Source organism: Cricetulus griseus, chromosome 5 (assembly GCF_003668045.3).
Source record: "Cricetulus griseus strain 17A/GY chromosome 5, alternate assembly CriGri-PICRH-1.0, whole genome shotgun sequence".
Taxonomy (NCBI): Eukaryota; Metazoa; Chordata; class Mammalia; order Rodentia; family Cricetidae; genus Cricetulus; species Cricetulus griseus.
Genome location: NC_048598.1, coordinates 31,567,162 through 31,590,797, shown reverse-complemented (window position 1 = coordinate 31,590,797; position 23,636 = coordinate 31,567,162). Strand labels below are relative to the sequence as shown.

Here is a 23,636-nt window from a genome sequence, read left to right as displayed (position 1 = left end):
CACTCGAGGGAATGTGCGGAGGTTAACTTCAGCTGAGGTCTCCCTTTGATCTTCTCTCCTTACAAGTACATAGTAAACTCAGAGATTTCATCTAATCTCTCACCCATGCAGGTGGTATTTCACTGTGGCCTAATGTCTCTTCTATTATGCCCTCCATTTCCCAACATATTTCTTAAACATGGAGTCCTGTCTTATTGACAGTTTTCTCACAGGGTATGGAATGCACAAACTGTTTTATCACTTCAAAGGTATACAGTTAAGTTTATGGACAGGTTAGTACTCAGAGTGACAAAACAGGAAACAGAATATGTCATAGATAACATTTTGGCACAAAGATAGGCCCCAACGGAGAAAGACTGTGTTCAAATTATCATCTATAACAAGTCTAAAGACTACTGTTTTACTTTGTTTTAGTTTTTGTATTTTCAGAAAGTGCCGTGGCATTTACCAAGCCTGGAGTGGAATTCATTATGTAGAACAGACTGCATTTGAACTCAATCCTCCTACCTCAGCCTCCCAAGAGAAAGGATTACAGGAATAGACTACCATATCTGGCTTCATTGAAAAAAAATCAAATTAATTTTACTGTGGATGTAGGAGGATAGCTCAGTAATTAAAGTGCTTGCCTTTGTAGCACAAGGACCAGAGATGAACCCCCTAGAATGCATTTAAAAATCTCATGTGTAGTAGTGCATGCTTATACTCACAGGGGAGGCAGACACAGGAGGATTCCTGGGGTTTTGCTGGCAACCAATCTCGCTTAACTGATGATTGCCAATGAGAGACTCTGTCTCTAAGGAGTGGATAGTATTCCTGGGGATAACACCAGAGGTTGCCCTTTGGTGTTCACATGCATGGGCACAATGTGTACACACACCTACACACACAAATATCCAAATATACATGTATACTTTTATACATGTGAGTACACACATGCAGAAGCATTCACACACAAGAATTATACTAAGTCTATTTGAGTTATACAGCATGATATCATTGGGTATGTGTAGATAGTAACATGGTTGCTACCATGACAAACATAAGCATAATAACATCATTTCAAGGGCCAATTTCTTGTCTTTTTATATGAAAGGAGTGGCAGGCTGAGGTACTCTAGTTACTGCCCATCCAGCTACCCTCTTGTCAGTATATTCAATAAATCATTTTTTTCTTAAAAAAAAGGAAGAGCAAAAATGATAATACAATCACTAAGGAAAATAATTTCACTAACTTGAATTTTGATGTAACACATAGACTGCCAGCTTTGGGTACATCACTGTGGGTAGAGTGGGTAAGACAAGTTTCCCACAAGAGATGGGCTACTAAGATCCAGACAGATGAGAAGGAGGAGGAGGGCAATTCAGATTCATTCCTCCTAGGGAGAAGGCAGGAAGAGGTCTGAGTAAGAGGAGGCTTCAAAGTTATAAAGATACTGGCAACTGCTTACAATTAGTAAGCAGGATGCAAACCCTGTAATTCTGAAGCATAGAGAATTTACTCACAGTTTTGCTGTCTAGGACATTTAAGGCATTTCAATCTGGTATAGGAATACTTGTCTCAATTGGGAGAAAAGTAAACTCAATAGGAAGCATTAACATTGTTTTATCTGAATAATCTTTGTGCTTTGTCTTTGCAGGTTAGCCATCATTTAATCACATCTTTTATATATTAAAAAATTCATTTTCCTTATCAAACAGCAAAATTGTCTTCTAAAGAGTGAATATCCAAACAAATACCTTTATTCTACTTCCACCCCTCCCCTTTAAGTCATCCTCATAAGCCTATCCTTTTCTGTATCACAATAGCAAGGTGATGGCTCAACAGGCTATTAGGTTGAAAAACTGGGCTGCACAGAAACTACAAAGCTATTTCAAGAAAAGCTTTTCTGAGACCATGCACAAGAAAAAAAAAAATCTTAAATGTCGTCAGTCACTCTCAAGAGCATTGCAAATCACTCATTCTCCTTCCAGGACTTCAGTTTTACTAAGCTGACCTTTTCCTTGTTAGATCTCAAAACAAAATTTATATTTAAAATAAAATCACATCTTCTAAGTTGAATTCTTTACTCATTGAAAACCTATACAATAATATGTATATTAACAAGAATCCAAGGAATAACCCCAAATCTCTACAATGACATTAACACCTATAACAAATAGTTTTTGTCTGATAAGAAGTTAACCCTCAATATCACACATATATATGTTTGGTTTCTATTGCTGTGATACACACCATGACCAGAAGCAACTTGGGAAGAAAAAGGGTTTATTTCACACCTTACAGTTCTTCAGCAGGGGAAGTCAGAGCAGGAACCTCCAGGCAGGAACTAAAGCAGAGGCCACTAAGGAAGGCTTCTTACTGACTGGCTCCTCATGTCTTGCTCAGCTTGTTTCCTTACGCCATTCAAGACTACAATCCCAGGGGCAGCCCCTGCCCTTGCAAGGCTTGACCCTCCTCTATTAATTAGCAATCAAGAAAATGACCCCAAAGATTTGTCAACAGCATGCTAATGGAGGCATTTTCCTATTTGAGGTTCCTCTTTCCATTTGCTTCTACCTTGAGTTGACAAAAAACTAACCAGTACAAGTACAATATTATCTTTACTGTCTTCCAGTAACACATTTGCATACTAGACAACTGGATCATTTTTTCTTTACATTTTAGTATTATTTTACAGTCTTTCAACTTTCATTCATGATGACTATGTTAAGATTCACCTGTTTAAATACTATACCTATAACACTAAGAAAATGCTCAGATATAAACAACATAGATTCTAGAGTCAGCTAGAAAGAACAGCCTAGCTATCTGATGTCCTGTGTGTATGACAAGGACCAATACATAGCCTTCCTGAGGATTAGTTAACCCAATATCACTATGATGTGCATAACATGATGTTTACAATAGGGCCTGGCATAATCCCTGATGTGTGGAAGTTATTTCCTAAGTATTTTTCATTAAACATATATAATAAAAATAATACTACAGAATTTTAAACTGAGTTAATGTTACTGTTGGCCATGTAAAAGGCAATAAAATTTTAGGACTCATTTAACTTCTCTCAATATCATTTGTGAAATGCAGGAAATTTGTTCCCTATGGATAACAACTCAAGATAGCCAAAACAACCCTGTACAATAAAAGAACTTTTGGAAGCATCACCATCCCTGATTTCAAGCTCTGTTATAGAGCTATAGTCCTGAAAACAGCTTGGTATTGGCGCAAAGATAGACAGGTAGACCAATGAAATTGAGTTGAAAACCCTGATATTAACCCGTACACCTACAAAAACCTGAATTTGTCAAAGAAGTGAAAGCTATAAAATGGAATAAAGAAAGCATCTGCAACAAATGGTGCTGGCATAACTGGATGCTGGCATGTGGAAGATTGCAGATAGATCCATGTCTATCTGCCATTCACAAAACTTAAGTCCAAATGGATCAAAGACCTCAACATAAATCCAGCCACACTGAACCTATTAGAAGAATAAGTAGGAAATACCATTGAACGAATTGGTACAGGAGACCACTTCCTGAACATTACACCAGTAGCACAGACACTGAGATCAACAATTAATAAATGGGACCCCCTGAAACTGAGAAGCTTCTGAAAGGCAAAGGACAGTCAGCAAGACAAAACGACAGCCCACGGACTGGGAAAAGATCTTCACCAACTCCACATCTGACAGAGGGCTGATCTCCAAAATTTACAAAGAACTCAAGAAGCTAGTCTCCAAGACAACAAACAATCCAATTAAAAAGTGGGGTACAGAACTAAATAGACAATTCTCAATAGAGGAATCTAAAATGGCTGAAAGACACATAAGAAAGTGTTCAACTTCCTTAGCCATCAGGGAAATGCAAATCAAAACAACTCTTGAGATACCATCTTACACCTGTCAGAATGGCTAAAATCAAAAAGATCAATGACAGTTTATGCTGGAGAGGTTGTGGAGAAAGGGGAACACGCCTCCACTGCTGGTGGGAGTGCCAACTCATACAGCCACTTTGGAAATCTGTATGGTGACTCCTCAGAAAAATGGGAATCAGTCTACCACAAGATCCAGCAATTCCACTCTTGGGCATATACCCAAAAGAAGCACATTCCTACAACAGGACATCTGTTCAACTATGTTCATAGCAGCATTATTTGTAATAGCCAGAACCTGGAAGCAACCTAGATGCCCCTCAACTGAAGAATGGATGGAGAAAATGTGGTACATTTACACAATGGATTACTACTCTGTGGGGGGAAAAAAAACAATGGAATCTTGAAATTCGCAGGCAAATGGATGGCACTAGAAGAAACCATCATGAGTGAGGTAACCCAGTCACAAAAAGACAAACATGGTATGTACATATATGGATTTTTGACATAGAGTAAAGGATTACCAGACTACAATCCATACTTGCCAGAGAAGCTAGTAAACAAGGAGGACCCTAAGAGAGACATACATGGCTCCCTGGAAAAAGGGAAAGGAACAAGATCTCCTGAGCTAATTGGGAGCATGGGGGGAGGGGAGAGGGAACTAGGAGAATGAGAAGGAGAGAAGAGGAGGGGTGAGGAGGACATGATGGGGCAGGGAGGTTGAGTTGGGGGAAGAACAGAAGAGAGCAAGATAAGAGATAATATAATAGAGGGAGACATTATAGGTTTAAAGAGAAATTAGGCACTAGGGAAATGTCTGGAGAGCTACAAAGATGACACCAACTGACAATCTAAGCAACAGAGGAGAGGCTACCTTAAATGCCCTCCCCTGATAATGAGATTGATGACTAATGTATATTCCATCCTATAGCCCTCATCCAGTAGCTGGTGGAAGTAGAAGCAGACACCCACAGCTAAACCTTGAACTCACTGAAATCCAGTTGCAGATGAGCAAAGGGGTCCATACCAGGCTGTTTAAATCCACAGAAACAGCTGACCTTAACAAGGGAGAGCTCTTGGTCCCCAGACTGATAGCTGGGAAACCAGCACGGGACTGATCCAGACCCCTCTGAATGTGGGTGACAGTGAGGAGACCTCAGAATTCTATGGGGCACCTTGTAATGGATCAGTACCTATCCCTAGCATAGGAATAGACATTGGGAGCCCATCCCACATGGAGGGATACTCCCTGAGCCTAGACACAAGGGGGTGGGGCCTAGGCCCTATCCCAAAGGATTTGACACTCTGAAGAACCCCTAATGGAAGGCCTCACCCTCCCTGGGGAGCAGAAAGGGTATGGGATAGCTAGGGTGTTAGTTGGGGGGGGGGGGACCTGGGATTCACATGTAAAATAATTTTCTTTCTAATTAAAGTTAAAAATTTAAAAAATATGTCAAACAAAAAGAGTGCTTTCTAAACCACAAAGTTTCATGAGTTTCTAGTATGTGTTTGTGTTGTTCAACGTTAAGAAGATTTGAAATAATTCATTTTCCTTAGGAAAGTTAATTTTCTTTGAGAATACAATGCTGTCCCATAAGGTCTCCTGAAAGCACTTAATAGAGTGCTTTTAAAGATGTTCCAACAAAGCAGGTACCCACAGGGGTTCAAAGAACTCCTCAGCCACCAATTTTTATCTTAGAAATAATGTTCTAACTCAAAAACATTCACAGAACTCAAGAGGAAGCTAGGTGATCTGCACAGAATTTAAAAGCCTTAACTCTTCAAGGGGTTCCTGAATCCTCTTAGGTACTACTTGTAACTTACTTGGCAGACAGCAGGTATTCTAAAGAAACATCTGTGTCTCTCAATCAGACTATGGACATAATGCCCCTTCCCCATATGGCAATTTCCTCAAGAATCTCATACTAGGAGAAGGAAAAGTTCCAGCCAGAGGGGAACTTGTCTCCTGGAAAGAGATTTCACATAGTCCTAATGCCCTTAGATGATAAAACTATAGCCCAGACAAGGATATCTGGGTCAGTGGTGAGTAAGACTAACACCTTAACCAGGACTGGTTAAAGTTTATAACCTCCACCCCTGATCCTCTATTTAAACTTTAATTTCACTTCAGGACTACCTCCCATCAAGGCAGACTTGGAAGGTTCACTGGATATCTTTGTCTCTCTTCCCAATGTAGCCACATTGAATAAATTTCTTTTATCTGCTTGCCACTATTAATTTGACTCTTTATTGCCTCATTGAGGCTGTGTGGTTGAACCTAGCTTGGACACAAGCTGTGAACCCAAATGCAATAACATATTCTAAATTAAATTCTTTGGGGACACTTTGATCCAGGAGATCTCCCTCCAAACCATAGGGCTCTCATGTCTGAATCTGGTTAGACTCTTGGGGGTTGCTCAGACAAATGTGCTGCTGTGGTTTGAAGCATTCCCCACAGGCTCACATGTCCAATACTTAGTCTCAAGCTGATAGAAATGGAAACCTTAGCATGTACAGCAATTACAAAAGTAGATCACTAGAAGCATGTCTTTCAGTCTATATCTTGCTCTGACCACTTGCTATTGCCTTCTTACCATCCAATCTGCAACAAAGCAAGCTGCTGTGCTCTGCCAAACAGGCACGGCCATGAAGTGGTTACCTCAGGCCCACAAAAATAGAACCAGGACTGAAACTTCTGATACAAAAATGAATCTCCCTTTGTTTCTGTTAGGAACTCTGTCACATAAATGAAAACCTGAAGACATGAAGCTACACAAAGTAGACTGTCATATGTTTGATAAATGCTTTCATTTGAACTAAAGTTTATTCAGGAACTCCAAAGAAGAAAATTTAATTAAAAGCAGTAAAATAGCTAGAAAATTCTATTTAAAATGTCACTAACTCAGTGAAAAGTAATTCATTCTCAACCATAAAATACCTTCTCTAAGTCTAGAAGACAAAGTTAATAATATTACATTTCATCCATAAATTGGCATTGTTTGTCTTCTCAAAACTGTATGTTTCATTATTAATATCAAAAGCAAAACCCTAAGTACTCTGTAATAAAATAAATTCAATATTGTTTTGTTGTGAAGTACTTAAAAGAAGTTATATTTATGTTTTTCCACAAAACATTTTACTACCAAATTATTAACCCACATGAACAAGAGTATTGATCTCTCTGTTAATACATTCAATTTCTCTCATTAAATTCACAGCAGTAGCCTATTTTTGCAGAAAGCACTAGTGCTAATCGAAACAACAGAAAAAGCAGTATGCACAAATTAAATTGAATGCCCAAAGTCACTTCAATCTATACTGCTGTAAATAATGTTTTAACTGGTTATTATGAATGACTGATCTTAGGTTTTATAAAGAGATGTATTTCAAAAAGTCAATCTATATGAACTCCATGTGGTGGTACAAACTTTACAAACACCATACAGAAAGCCATGCAGAGTCCTCACACTAGAGCTTAATAGCATTGATACTGAGAAATAATGAATGGCATGGGGTTTAACTGTTAAATTCTGCATTTATCTGTCATATTTTTAAAAAGTAAAATATAAACAGCATTTAGAATCACAGTAAATTAGAAGTAGAAGAATCTTTTGGGAGGCCTCACTTCTACTGAGGGGGAAACAGAAGACAGGTTTTTCTGAAGTTTTTAACCTGTTGTTTTCCAGTATGAGACCTACCATTTCTTTATGGGAGAATCAAAACCAGACCCAGGATAATTGATGCCCAGTGCTTAAATTATAGCAAGTTTTCACACAGCTTAAAGCATATCATATGTAATTGGAAAATAGCTGCTGGTTCAATAACACAGACAGTATCCCCTCAAGGACATTCTGGAAATCTGATATTGAATAAAAATGACAGTATGTGTGGGGAGAACAAACATTTTCGTTTGCAGAAATCTCTAAGTTCCAATATTACACTCTCATCACAACTCTCTCCAAAAGAATTTATGACAACAGATGCAGCTTTGAACCATTTCAATTTCTTACTAATCTGAAAAAAGATTTAAAGGTGAAACTGGAATTGGCAGGCCCATTAAAACCTGAGAACAAGTGTTCAGCAGTGTCTGTCCTCTAATCTGAAAACTGAGACCAGTTCTTGGTTCACTAGAGCCACAGAAAACTTCTCAACTACAAGGTCAGACTATGATATCCTTGAACCTTGGGTTGGCTTCTAAATTTACAGCAATTAGAACATTACTAGTAATAGCTGCTCAATTTGAGGGCTGAGCGTATTGCACCCTAAGAAAATATCCACTAATGAGAAATTATCACAAAATTAGGTAATATGTATATAAACACCATGCAAATGTGAAAGTGCTATAATGTTAGTATATAAGAAACACTGTAGTTTTGTAAAAGGCCTATAATTCTGTTGCTTGTATGTAAAATCATTCTTTTTTTAAAGTCAGACACAGTACAAGGATTGGTACTATGACTATTTTATTTTACTACTAAACTAGAGGGAGTAGAAGTCCAATAAGACAAGAAAATGTAGGATTTGTAAAGGTGTATTGGAATTACTCTATTACAGGTTATATAAAAAGTAACTTATTAAGAACAAAGATTCATTAATGTTTACTCAGTTCTATAATAGATATGCACAAGGAAAGGCATACTGCTGAATATTATCCTATCAATAAAAATGAAAGGAGATAAATTTCACCCACTAGCCTTTAGCTTACATGATTAGCTTTTACAGATGTGGGATCAGAGTTATAAAATGAAAGGGCCGTGATTTCCATTGGATTCAATAAGCAAATTAAGGCAAGCAAGCAAGCTCAGCAGGTAAGTGCACCTGCTGCCAAGCAGCCTGACAAAACAAGCTGAGTTTAATCCCTGGGACTCTTCACAGGATGGAAGAAGAGATTTGACTCTTGTGATTGGTCCCCTGACCTTCACATGTACACACATGCCCTCCAGCACACCCAACACACAGAGTGTAAATACATTAATTTTTAAAAAGAGAAAGAAGCTTGAAAACAATTGTTTAGTCCAATACTAGTTATGAAAATGCCATATAATAAATATATACTATAATTATGCAAAACTATTTTATATGATACTACCAACTAAGGTTTTCTGATAAGCCCAAACTACTAAAAAACAGCAAGTCGAGAAGAAAAGACAGGTCAGTCACAAGCTAACTGGTCCATGCAGTAGAACTCTAGCAAATTTTAGGTTCCACAATATTTTTTCATAGATGTATCTCTACTAACCTATACCATACAACATACTATAAAGTTATTTATGGTACATATAATAAGATTAAATTCCTGAATAACTTTTGTTTGATCCTTTGAATTTTATTTTATTTTCCATATATTCAAAAATTTAGTAAAATTTATGCTACTCCTCAATAAGTATCTTAGATCCATATTTTGTAACCTTCTTCATTCAGAAAGAGCTTTACCACTTTCCATTTATGTGGTAAAATACGCAGAGAGTCTAGGATGACTAGGTAATATGTATATAAATGCACTGATGACTATTCTATAAAGGATAAGAGCTGGACTATTTATCATAACAAAGCAAAGGATACCAAGAAGTTACAAGTGCTCATCAGTGAACCTGTATCTTTGTGTTCAGCACTCCCTCTAGTTGAGTAGTAAAATAAAATAGTCATAGTACCAATCCTTGTACTGTGTCTGACTTTAAAAGAAAGAACGATTTTACATACAAGCAACAGAATTATAGGCCTTTTACAAAACTACAGTGTTTCTTATATACTAACATTATAGCACTTTTTCCCAAGAGATTTCTCTTTCAAATATTATATAATGAAACAAATAATATTTTTACTACAATGGATCCAAATAGTAAACCAGAACTGAAAGAATATAGAGCCATATGTTTTAGTCACATGAAAAAAGTAGTATAAAGCAGAGAAAAAGTGAGGGAAAAGCCAATGACTGGCTTATAATATATTAAGTGCCAGGGGGAAATGCTACTCCATATATCACAAGCTAGATTCTTCTAAATCAACTTAGTAACTTTATAAAATTTTCTACACTTTTTATGTGAACCAGAAGCTAATTTGCTTATAGAATTTTTAAGCTCATAGGAAAAACTGTCATAATTCTTTTACTTTTTACAGGTATATAATGAATATACAACATTTTTTGATAATTTTTAAACTAGATGATTTTTAAATTTTAAAAATTTAAGGCCAGGGGAGAGAAGAAAATGAGTAATCAGGAAGGTAAAGTTGGGGGAAGAATGGAGAAGAAGAGCAAGGAAAGAGATACCTTAATAGAGGGAGCCATTATGGGCTTAATGAGAAATCTGACACTAGGGAAATTTCCAGAGATCCACAAAGACTATACCAACTAAGAATCTAAGCAATAGCAGAGATGCTACCTTAAATGCCCCTCCCCTATAATGATTGATGCCTACCTTAAAAGCCATCATAGAGCCTTCATCCAGCAGGTGATGGAAGCAGAAGCAGAGATTCACAGCTTAGCCCTGAACCAAACTACTGGAATCTAGTTGTAGAGGGGGAGGTGGGACAAGCAAAGGAGTCAAGACCATGCTGGGGAAACCCACAGAAACATCTGACCTGAGCAAGTAGGAGTTCATGGACCCCAGTCTGACAGCTGGGGAACCAGTGTAAGACCGAACCAGGCTCCCTGAATGTGGGTGTCAGTAGGGGGGCCAGAGTCTATGGAGTCTCTGGCAGTTGAACCAGTATTTATCCCTAGTGCACGAATGAGCTTTGGGAGCCCATTCCCTATGGAGGGATACTCTCACAGTCTAGATACACGGGGAAGGGCCTAGGTCCTGCCCCAAATGTGTGACAGACTTTGATGATCCCCCATGGGAGGTCTCACCCTCCCTGAGATGTGGATGGGCGTTGGTGGGGAGAATGGGAGGACAGGAGTGAGAGGGAACTGGGATTGGTATGTAAAATAAGATTGCTTTTAATTTAAATAAAAAGAAATTTAAAACACTTAAACTTTTTAAGCTAGATTTTGCAGAGATCATTATACAGCCAAATTTTAAATATTTACATATTTCTGGTTAAAAAAGGACTTGTGTAAAACTAGATTAATTTATTGACTTAATTACTTTTATTGTTTTAATTTTGTGCTCAAGGTCAATGCCAGAGCCCTGTTTGTGCTACAAAGGCACTCTAATGCTAAACCATATCTACAACCCACATTCTGATCTGTATATAATATACTGAAATAGCTAGATGAGGAGAGGTAGAGAGCTAGAGAGAAGGGAAGAGAGAAGAGGAGAAAAATGAGAAAGAGAAGCAGAGGAGGGAGAGAGGGAAAGGAAAAGGGATAGAAGAAAGGGAACAGGGAAGAGAAGGAAGGAAGAAGAAGAGAAGAGAAAAGGGGAGGGAGGGAGGGAGGCAGGGAGGGGGAGGGAGGGAGGAGGGAGGAGGGAGGGAGGGAGGGAGGGAGGGAGGGGGGAGGATATGAAAAAGGGGAAACCATAGCATGCAAGAAGCATTTTGCTGAGAGATATGCCATTGCCATTTCAATGTCCAAAGTTTAACAATGATTCTTAGGTAGCAATTCTTGGCAAGCATTTCTATGAGTGCTAATAAAACAAAACAACACAAAACAACAGCAACTACCAAATGAAAGGGATCTGTGAATACTTCAGAATAGCTACTGGCTCTTTACTACCCATTAGAAAAGCTAAATGGATTATTTAGGCATTATCATCAAACTAGGCATTTGCTTTTTCTTTGCACTATCAGATGCCACTGTGTGTCACCCACTGTTCACTGACACTCTCTATGAGAACGACAGGTGAGAACAGTACTTAGGCTTAACCATGCTTCACTATGTATTTCTGATTTTACCTAAGAAATCAGTAAGTTATTGGCTCTTCTCTCCTGACAGAATATTTGACTACAAATAATGAAGCAGCTTTTTTCTAGGTCTATTAATGACAAAGAAGATGAAAGATTTCAAAATGAAATGTAAGAATCACACAAAAGATATAGGAACTTGCCAGTACTCAACAAGCGGCCCACACCAGTTCTCACATTTGCCTATAGTCAAAAAATGGAGTCAATTCTCACATTATCTCATCTGAGAGGACCTTCTGTTCTTTTCCTGCTAGTGGGATTGTGCTGTGCTTCCTTCAGAAGAGGAAGCAAGAAGGTCACCTTCCAAGATCACTGTAAAGGGTCTGGCGGTGCATGGGTAAGCAGGGAACACAGTGCAAATAAAACATGTAGACAGAAAATATGACTGTGGGGATACATTGTTTATGATCTAATAAAGCCACTGAAGATCAGAATGCAAAGCCAGACACACCAATTAGCCAGAGAAGCTGGACAGTAGTGGCACATACCTTTTATCCTAGGACTCAGGAGACAGGCAAATAGATCTCAGTGAGTTCAAGGCCACCCAGGACTAATGACAGTGAATCAGTCTAAAAGAGTAACAGAGCTCATGCCTTTAATCCCAGAACTAGAGAGGTATATAAGGAAGAAGCAAAGGGCTCATGTGGAAATTAGTGTCCAGCCACGTTAAGGACAGGAAGAGATCTAGTTTCTAGTCACAGGGAAGACAGGATCTCCATTTCAGACTTGGTAGAGGTAAGAGTTACTGGATGACTGCTTTGCTTCTCTGATCTTCAGCTTGAACCCCAATATCTGTCTCTGAGTTTATATTAATTCATAGTACATATAACAATCTTTAGTAGATGTCCCTAAAATACAGCCCTGAACAACAAATTAGAAAAAGTGAGGGCAGAGCCCAACCTTGCAGATCTTGTAGAGAGATTCCTGTCCATCTCCTCCTGTGTCTTTGAAGTAATCATGTGCAGGAAACGTACGATGAATATCTCGAGTAATAACACTCTCTTGTGCAGAGTCCTAAAAAGGAAAACAAAAGTGGAATTGATTATTCATGTAAAATTATTTTCAATTACGTAAAATAATACATGTACATAAAAGTTTAAAGGATATAAAAAAGTATACCTAAAAAATCTAACCTTTCAAAAAATAAAATAAAATAAAATAAAATAAGCCATTAGGGAGAGTCAGGAAGTAAAGGCTCTTGTAACCAAATCTGATGACCTGAATTTGATCTCTAGGACCCATATGGAGGTAGGAGAGAACCAACTATTGCAAGGCCTCTAAACTCCACATGTACACCATGGCATGCACATACCCCCACACATACATACATACATACATGCCCACACAAAATAAAATGTAAAAGCAAACAACCTCTCTCCTTTAATTGGAGACACTTTACTGCTCTACCTAAGGTAAATGCCACCACCTTTCATCCTTTCACATGTCTGTCTACAAGGTGTGTGCGTGCATTTGTGTGTGTTTATTTGGGAAGACTGAAAAAAAATTTGTATACCCACATTTCTAGAGAAAAACTGTGTTTCTTTCACTTACTGAGATCAATTACAGATTGTTCCTTATCAAGACAAAATCAGCTTTTAAAAAAGAAGGAAATACATCTGTTTTTGGGTATACTATAATTTCTTTAATATTATCCTATTAGCATTTTTCTATTTTTTCATTTCCTAAAGAATACTTTTGTTTGTGTGTATATAAATATATATACACATATATATTTGTTGTTTTAAAGATTTATAATTCATTGTTTTATTTTAGTTTATGTGTGTGTTTCTGTGAAATTATGTCACATGTGGGAAGGTGTCCACAGAGGGCAGAAGACAAGCAGAACCCATGAATTTGGTGTTACAGTTGGTTGTATGCCAGAAGATATGAGTTTTTGTAACTGAACTCAGGTCCTATAGAAACTCTTTTAACCATAAGCTGTCTGTTCAGCCCCCCTGCATGTGTGTCTGTGCACATGCATGTGCATGTATGTGTGTGCACGTGTGCATGCGTATGCATGTGCATTTTAAAGGATAAATTCCTAAAAGTCCAACATGTATACAGTTTTAGGGTTGTTACTAAGGCTAGCAGTAGACTGGATTCTCCTGCCTCCATCTCCAGAGTACTGGGACTATAATCATAGATCACCAGGCCTAGTTGTACTTTCAGGTTTGATTCAGATATTCTCCCTCTAGAGCTGCCATAATTACATGTACTTCAAATAATAATAGAGCACATATTTCTTTTCATTGCTAAATAATGTGTTTTCTATTTTTTAATCAAGGGCAATATGGTAAATGAAACTTTGATCACCCTCCTCCCCACCACACACACACACACACACACACACACACACACAGAGAGAGAGAGAGAGAGAGAGAGAGAGAGAGAGACTAAGCTAATTGCATAACTCATTCATTCTACAATTAAGAATCCTACAACCTACAATATAGAAGCTTACATTTTAAAACATGAATTTAAGAAGTGTTTTTATAGAAATTTGGAAAAGGAAAGCTCAAAATTATATAAAATTCTGAACTTCGTTTTAAAAAGACTGAGTATTACCTTGGTTTTATTTTAATCCTGGAAATATTTGTTTTATCTATTTAATTGTCAAGAAAACAGGATGAATAGCTTTAATGATGAAAATACTTTGTACAATTCATAGATGTATTAAAGACTGCTAATTGCAAATTAAATGCACTGTTTAATGTCTTGATTCCTCAAAGACTGAACAAATAGACTTTCCGCCCCATAGCAGAAATGGAAGGGTGTTTAAAATGTGAGTTGCTTTAATGACACTGGTTCCTTCTCCTTGTAGCTGAGAAGCATACAAGGAGCAGGCAGCTGATCAGCTAAGTCAGGACCTTCTCTTGCTGCCTTTTCCACATCAGCTGTTACTTCATGCTGGGTGGTAATTAGATCTTATATCATGTAGAGTAAGAAAGGAAGCAAAATGACACGTTCTAAATTTGCTAGCATATGTTTGATAAGGCAGTCCAGAGGACATTCTGGTGGCTTACATGAATGGAATACTAAAGCTGAATAAACATGGAACTTTAATGTTTTAAATAGCTTAAGTAAAAGGAATAAATACATAGAAAGAACTGATACCAGCACTCAGGAGGCAGAGGCAGGCAGATCTCTGTGGGTTCGAGGACAGCCTGGTCTCCAGAGCGAGTGCCAGGATAGGCTCCAAAGCTACACAGAGAAACCCTGTCTCAAAACCCCAAAAAAAACAAAGAACAAAAAAAAAAACCTGATACTTGATGAGGAAATGAATTTTCTAACATAGTGAAGATTTGGGAGATGTCTGGAAGAGGGTAAGCAGAATGCTAATATATAAAAAAATTACATTACAGACGTAAGGATCTGTATGTCAGTGGTGGAACACCTGTTTAGCATGTGGGATTCTGAATATGAAAACCTGATAACCAAATAGTCTGATTCAGAGGAAGAGAAATTGGTCAAAAATTTCTAAAAAGTATGTTTGCATATCACTAAGCATAATTTATCTATGCATTCTTGATCTGCCTTATTTACAAAAATAAAGGAAAATAAAACTAATACTTTCTGATAACTTTCCTTTCCTGAGTTTTTTTTTTTTTTTAAGTTCACCCAATATAGGGCCTCAAATGGACAATTACTCTACTGTGATCACAATTTTAATTGCATCTAATTTTAAATGATACAGAAATATAGACACAGAGTATAATGTGCTATAATTTGGATGTGGTTTTAGTACATCACTTAAGGGTTCATACATTGGAAATTTGGTTCTAATTGGGGGATAATAGGAGATGGTGAAACCTTTAAAAGGTGGGTCCTAGTGTATGGTGGAGGAGCACTGTCCTTAAATAAAAAATTACTGTAATTCTTGTGGATCTCAGGCTAAGTCTTGTGACAAAATTGTTTGAAAATGGAAGTAACAGCTCCTCCCCCCACCCCAACTCTTCTTTCCAGTCCTAAGTCATCTCTCCCTCTTCACGCATGCTTTCAACACCATGGAGGTCACCCATCTGGTGTGCTCAAAATTACCCAACCTTGGGTATTTTGTTTTAAGAGTAGACAGGCTAAAGTAATGTGCAATGTTCAAAATAAAGGTACTTAGTAAACCCATTACCATTGTGTGCACCATTCTCACGTATGCGTGTGTGTGTGTGTGTGTGTGTGTGTGTGTGTGTGTGTGTGTGTGTGTGTGTGTGTAAATGGGATCAAGATACATGATGTGAAAAACACATGGAATAAATATTTTCTCTACTAGTCATTGTATAACACTCAAGTTATTACTGCCAGCTATAGTTATTCTACACATCCTATAACATCATGCTTCTACTTCTCTTTATTTGAGGAATCACCCAGCTGAAGAAGGGTCAAATAATTCATCATATAAATGTGTGTAAAAGGTTTCAGGTAAAAAAAAAAACCAGTTATTTATATATTTCTAAAAACCTTTCCTAGCACAACAGAAAATGATGAGGTTATCTTCTTGAAAGACCTCATAGCAGAACTTGTCGAAGACATGGCAATTGCCTCCACTGTGAGAATACAGAAATCATCCTTCCATGGACTTCCACTTGACCACTGTCTAGACTCCCAACTTAACCCATAATTTACTTCTCAGGAAAAACAGTACCCATTCTGGTCTTCAGAATTGACTGTGGTGGTTCAGCAGCCAGACTGTGATATACCGTCTGTTTTTCTCACAATACCAACAGAATTTGAAATGAATTATTTGTTCTTATGGAGTATCAGTTTCTCTGTGAACATCAAATATATATAGTATTGCTTAGAATGATATAATACAAGTAAGAGTGTTTAACACTCTACCTATTATATATTGAGCATGCAATATTTAACTGTTTAAATTTTTTGATGAGTATATACTTCAGACATTCTAGAGACCTTCCATAATTTAAAGAATAAATGAATATCTTTGAGTAGCGTAAGAATCATGATTAGGAAGCCAATTCACTAGAATTTATTAATCTATACATACTCTACTCTTAACTACTTACCACACATACATGTCCTAAATTATAACTGTATCTATTAATCTAATAACAAAAAACAAAGTGAGAAATTATTGGCTCCAGGTTTCACATAACTGACCCAACAAAGAAAGTTTTCAGCAAGAATACTATGAAGGAGGATGAGAAAGATGGTAAAGTTGTGGCAAAATCTACCAAGACAGTCACCATTTCTACCATTACTTCAGAAATCAGATTCTAAAGAACAGTTGAAGTCATGGTTATGAAGAAGACATATGGCACTGCAATAATTGCATGTTTCCCTGTGGAACATCACTAAGAACTTCACTTACAGTCTAAGTCCGAAAGGCCCTCCTTTCTCTTGCCTTGTTAGGTTAGCCCATATTTGGGACCACAAAACAAGAAAAAGTTTGTAACAAAGTCTGAAAGGTTCATTCTTATCCTGCATACAAGTCTATCACCATACCAAAATAGAAGTCTACCTTTCAAATTTTTGCCTTTTTCCAAATTTTTAAGTCCTAAGACTAAACCTATCCTCAAGAAAGGTAGAAAATCCATGGTCCAACAGAGGTACCATGCAATTTGTTAAATATCAGTTTAAAAGCAAGCCAAAGAGACATGATAAAGAGTTTATCTTCAGGCACATTCAAATGAAGTTTCCCATCAAGAATGTTGCATGAGATCCAGTGGCACATATATACCTGGCATTCTTGTAATTCTCATAATTCCTACCAGAAGAGAATCATCGCTTACTTGTTTCTTGTAGAAAAAAAGTGAATACAGCACTCAAGTGTCAAGAAGCATTAGGAAGACAGGCTTGGAAGGACCACATCCTATTATTTTTTTTATGAAACAACTTTTGAGCTGTCAAGAACTAAAACGGCATTATAGTAAGGGTGACTACTTCCACACATGGCCTTAACAGGTGTGTGAAACACCTGGCGACACCTTGGTTTTTCATATTCCTAGCACCATGACAGAACCTTTTTGCATCAGTCAACCCTAAAGCATCAGATGTGCTGTTACTTCCTATCTACCACAAAATCAATCCAACTTTATGAGCATCATTCCAATCTGCCAGAGATATTAAAAATGCCAGTGTGAACTATCGCTAGCCACAATCAGTAGGAAGATAAATGAATCACAGCTAAAAATGTTTTGACCTTAGAATGTATCTTCTACTCTTACCCTACAGGGATCTTCCTTCGGTTCTATGTTGGATGGTAAAACATCACAAACTGGTCTGCTTATGTGTCCCTGAAAGCAGATGGGTTTGCAGTGGTGAGTCTTGTTTATCTGCCTTGATGTTTGCCAAAAATCCAGAGTCAGAGATATAAGGAGAAAGTTTAAAGTATATTCTAGTTTCAAATGTGCTGCTAAAATCATGAGCAAGAAACAGTAGCAAAATGCTGAATCATTGCCAATTTTATCTCTTGAATACAGAATGGAGTCTTAACTTGAGTCAGGTATATAAAGGCAAAGATAAAATTAAACAATCATATTATAAATAAACTGGGGCTGGAGAGATGTCTCAGCTGTTAAGAGCACCGGCTGCTCTTCCAGAGGTCCTGAGTTCAATTCCCAGCAACCACATGGTGACTCACAACCATCTGTAACGGGATATGATTCCCTCTTCTAGTGTATGTGAAAACATGTCACTCATATACAATAAATAAATATTTGCTCTCGGAAGAATGTAGCAGCTATAAGAACTAAAGGCATCTGGGTGTAGTGAAACACACCTTTAATCCCAGAACTCAGGGAGGGAGATTCAGGCAGATCTCTGTGAATTGGAGGCCAGTCTGGTCTACAGTCTGGAAAGCCAGAACTAAATAATGACACCCTGTCTCAAAAGTTACAATTAAAATTTAAAAAAGAAAGAACGAGAAGCAGAGAGATCAGAAGGTGGGGGGGAGTGGGCTTATAGACAGTACTTATAATGGGTACTGTCTTCGTTAAGGTTTCTATTGCTGTAAAGAGACACCATGACCTTGACAACTCTTATAAAGAAAAGCATTTAATTGGGGCTGTCTTATAGTATCAGAGGTTCAGTCCATTATCATCATAGCAAGAAGAATGGAAGCATGCATGTAGCCATGGAGCTTGTAAAGGAGCTGAGAATACTGCATCTTGATACACAGGCAACAGGAAGTGAATTGTCACACTGTGTATAGCTCAAGCATATATGAGACCTCAAAGCCCACCTCCAAGTGACATACATCCTCCAAAAAGGCCATACCTACTCCAACAAGGCCAGATGTCCTAATAGTGCCACCCCTATGGGCCAAGTGTTAAAACACACAAGTCTATGGGGGCCACATCTACTCAAACCCTACAGGCACCAAGTGCCAAGATGGGAATGGAAGCATGGGACTGGAATATAGCACTGGATATCTTCAAGCACTGCAGAGTGTAGACAAAGCTAACAAACACTCGAGGTTACTTTTAGACTCAAATATCTGAAATATGCTAAAGCTACACCAGCTCTGTATTCAATCACTGGGCTGCCAAGAGTTCATTATTCCAAATTAAAGATTCAAATGAGAACACGGTAATGTCAAGTCTCTATCAGAAGGAAATATTCTTTTTCAGAATGAAGGGGAAAAGCTGAGCTCCATGCTCTTATTTGTTAAGATAAACATATTCCTAGTTTTATATTATTCTTACATTATTGAATTATGATCAAATTGTTCCTTTAAATCCTTGAAATACTAAAATTTTACAAAATAGCTCTGTATGTATCATGGAAAGAACAAAAATAATATTGTTTTGCTTTTTTTCAAAAAGTCCAAGAATTTCTCTCTGCTAAGGACACAATTTGACAAATATGCCTCATTGAAATTAGTCATTGTTTTACAGATCTTTAACCACCCATGCACCTTACTATTAGTTAAATACTTTTTAGAAACTTTGAAAGCATCTTATCATTCCTCCAATCATTCTAGATTCTTATTTTTTAATCTCTCCAACCTCAGTTATACCTCAAATTGGGTGACAAATAAGACAAATGTATGTAAAATAAGCTTTCAATTTGCTCTACAGTTTGAAATCATTTGTGTGTTCGGAAGATACTTCTCGGGGCACTCTCTAAGAATCAGCCCTCTCCCAGGCGCAGAGCACATGGTTTCTAGCAAGATGTCCCCACCACAACGGAGAATCTGTCAATGAAGGCATTAAATAAATATGCAGCAGTGGCTCATCAGTGAAAAGTGTTAGGAAGAAATGAAAAGGGAGTGAGGAGAGGCTAGCACTTAAGTAGAGTACCTTTGCTTCTCTGAGTAAAAACACAAATATTTAGAGAATGAGTATTAATATTCAGGGAAAAGAAGTAGGGATGGATGACATACTTTAAATAATGTTTTAAAGCGTTCTGTGACCAATTTATTTCCAAAATGTCTTAAACTAAAATTTATTCCACTTTTCTTGATTAATATCTCAAACATTTCTAAAATATAATTTAGATGACTTTACAAAATGCTTCAATTTATATGTTTGAATAATACACCCCTAGTTACACATCTACCTATGAAAATTTGCCATTTATAATTTTAACATGTGCTAATGTGCAAGAAGGCCCTGCAACAGTATCCGAGAGAATTAAAAAGGTATAAGAAAGAGTCTGTATGGTTTCTGAATAGCAGGAGGATTAACATCTACTCATAAAGATGAGTGGAAATAAATAATGATGGAAGGAAAGATATGCTAACAGACAAATATTTCATATAGGTGATGTTAATTTTAAGAGTTCAAAGAAAAATGTGACTCCAAAACTATTCAGGTGGCATAGTTACCTTTCACAAGAGATATAGGCAGTTTGTACTGAGCACTGCAGACAGCTAGATTGGCTCAAAACAAAAGGCCATGAGACTAACAGCAAAAATGGTGTGTGCAGAGGCTCCAACACAGCACCTGCCATCCTCAGCAGATAAGATTCTAATTGGCTAAGAAGGGAATACATAAAAGGCAGCATTGAGTGGATAGAGAGTATGCAAAGGTGATCTGGAATTAAAAAAACATTTTAATTTAATCCAGTAGGCAATGAAGAGCTATTCCATCTGACTTACAGTTTTAGGAACCACTCTTTCAGTTTGCCCTTGTGCACTTTTACTATTTGAAAACTGCAGGCAGGTGGTGAAGAAAGAACCTTACCCCCAAAGAGAACTGGCATTTTTCACTGGATATTTTGAAGTGATCACTAAGCTCATACAATATCATGGGAGGCCTTGGTCATAATGTGACCAAGGATGAAGGCTTTGACCCATGGAGTTGTAGAAAGAGGTAGAGACTACATGTGACTGCACACAATACAAACTCAGCTCAGCATAGTGAGTTGGCTTCCTTAGCTAACAACAGTCTATGTATATTGTCATATATTGATGTCAGGAAACAAATATCTATGACTCCAGTGGGAGAAGACAGGATGCCTTGAGTAGTGCTTCTCCTGGGTGCTGCCTTTATATGCTTTCCTTGGCTAGCATTCTTCTGCTTCCTTTACATGTAAAACTTCTAACTGTGACCATTACAGCTTTTTCTTAGACGTGGGGTTGCCTCTAGTGAATTATACACCAGATGGGGACTTTTGGTAACCTCTTCCATTTACCTCTGGTGTCAGGTCAGGGCAATTTGGTATGGACTCTAACTCTGAAGTTGGTTAGATTCATAAACACCCAATATTCTTCTTCTTAAAGTCAAAACTGTTACATAGCTTGGCCTGATTTCACCCTCAGAATCCTTCCTCAGCTTCTCAAGTGCTTACATGACCACTGTGTTCCACTATGCCCAGCAAAATCAACAAATCTGAAGACTTCACTGTGATATTCTCACACAAATCTGTTCAGTTTAAAGATATAACTACAAACCTTTTCCTGTCTATAATATATTATTCAAAATAAAAGTTTCTTTTGATTTTACTTCAGATAACTTTTTTAAAAGTCTGGGTACTATGGAGATGGCAGCTGTGCAATATGAGAACTTGAGTTTGGACCCCTAGAACCCATGTAAATACCAGATACCCCCTGTAACCCTAGGACTGATAGTATAGAAAGGCAAGTCTCAGAAACACATTGGCTAGACAAGTCTAATCAACTGGTCATCTCTAGGTTCAGAGAGACCATGGCTCAAAAAAATAAGTTGAGAGCAGCTGAAGAACTCAACATCCCCGGTCTTCATGTAAACTGCAAATGCAAACACAAATGTGGTATACTGACACACTGCCAAATCTAGATGGGCTCACTAGAGTCATGGGCATTTATTTCTGACATCTTTGTACATACATATACCATACACTGATATATTGACACAGCTAGATGGGCCCACTGGGGTCATGGTTTCCAACATGATTGTAGCATTCACACAGAGCTTTTTAACATAGATCCTCAGGAATTACATATAACAGAACTACTGTTAACCACTTGACCATTTGTTTAAGTAAACATCTACATCTTATTAATGAATTGAAGCACACAAATTGAAAAACAGACCTTGTAATTATTGAACTGATCTTGTTAATTTAAATTGTTTAAACGATCACCTGGATTATCAAAACAGAGGCAATGTACTCTAGCCTGGGTTATACATTTAAAGAAAAAAAAAACTGACCAGTTCAGTTTTTTTGCATGCTAAAATAGCTAAGTGAGGCACTGTGTGTGTGTGTGTGTGTGTGTGTGTGTGTGTGTGTGTGTGTGTGTGTGTGTGTGTAAAGTACATTAAAGTTGACCATTCCCATACCCTGGAATATGAGTTTTGACAACAGACAAGTGATTTGTTTTGTTTTGTTTTGTTTTGGTTTGGTTTTTTGAGACAAAGTTTCTCTGTGTAGCCCTGGCTGTCCTGGAACTAGCTCTGTAGACCAGGATGGCCTCGAACTCACAAAGATCCACCTGCCTCTACCTCCTGAGTGCTGGGAATAAAGGCATGTGCTACCAACACCCAGCTAAGACAAATGATTTTTATACCAAATCAACTTATAAAATTCCCATTTTATCCCTTTTTATGACAGTACATTTCCACTGACATAAGTTGTTACTTATCTAAGAATAAAAAATATACAAATTATGGTGAGATAGGAATATCTAAGAATGAACAGCTTTGTTCCTAAGAGACTATATGAGTTCTCTTAGTTCTCAATCAAAAAGCCCACTTCAGTTAAATATCCTAATCACATCTAGTATTGCAGCTTTTTTGTTTTCCTAAATCCGAGTTAATGTTTCATGTTTCTTTCCATATAATGTACTTTTTCATTCTTCTCATTCAAGATAGTAAATTCCAGTTTTTTCAGAGCTTTAACTCTTCCACTTTTAAGAGAACAAATCATTGTGAGATAGAACAGAGGAGAAACCCTTTTGTAATAAAGCTAAATCACAAGAAACAATGTATATAAAAGAAATATTTGATTTTCTGTGTATCAGGGTTTTCCTGCATGTTTGCCTGTGCACCACATGCAAGCAGTACCTGTGGATCCCCTAGAATTATGTTACGGATGGTTGTTAGTGTTACCAGGTAGGTCTTGGAAATGAATCCAAGTCCCTTAGAAGAGCAGCCAGCACTCTTATAAACTGAACTATTGCTCCAGTCCTACATTTTTTTATTCAACACATTTTTTCCCTGTGTGGATCCAGAAATGCATGTTATCACTCAAAGACTTAGATAATTATGCATTCTAGCTCCAGGAAAAAGTCTATCATTACAAAATTCTTTTTTTCTTTCCTCTTCTCACTCCTCATTCTTACAGGGTGTTTCTATCCTCAGTTCATGTTTCATTCCTTCTTAAAGCTCTCCTTGGGAAGTGGCATGCCTGCCTCTGACATCAACAACTAACTCTCCTCTCCTATGTCTTTACTAAAGCAGATGGCAAACCGTTTTGACTATCAGTATTATGCGAGAAGCTGCTTCACAGCACATTTTCCAAGCTCCTACTTAGATTTGCACTCC

At 37.5% G+C, this 23,636-nt stretch overlaps 1 protein-coding gene across 5 annotated transcripts in view; it reads right to left on the bottom strand.

The window, feature by feature from the left end:
* Window positions 1-23,636, bottom strand: part of Rabgap1l (RAB GTPase activating protein 1 like) — a 560,109-nt gene that overhangs the window by 233,904 nt on the left and 302,569 nt on the right. For all 5 annotated transcript variants that reach the window (XM_035445764.1, XM_035445765.1, XM_035445766.1 and 2 more), the window contains one exon: window positions 12,616-12,729. In XM_035445764.1, the coding sequence (XP_035301655.1) occupies window positions 12,616-12,729 (114 nt within the window). The remainder of the gene's footprint in view (window positions 1-12,615; window positions 12,730-23,636) is intronic.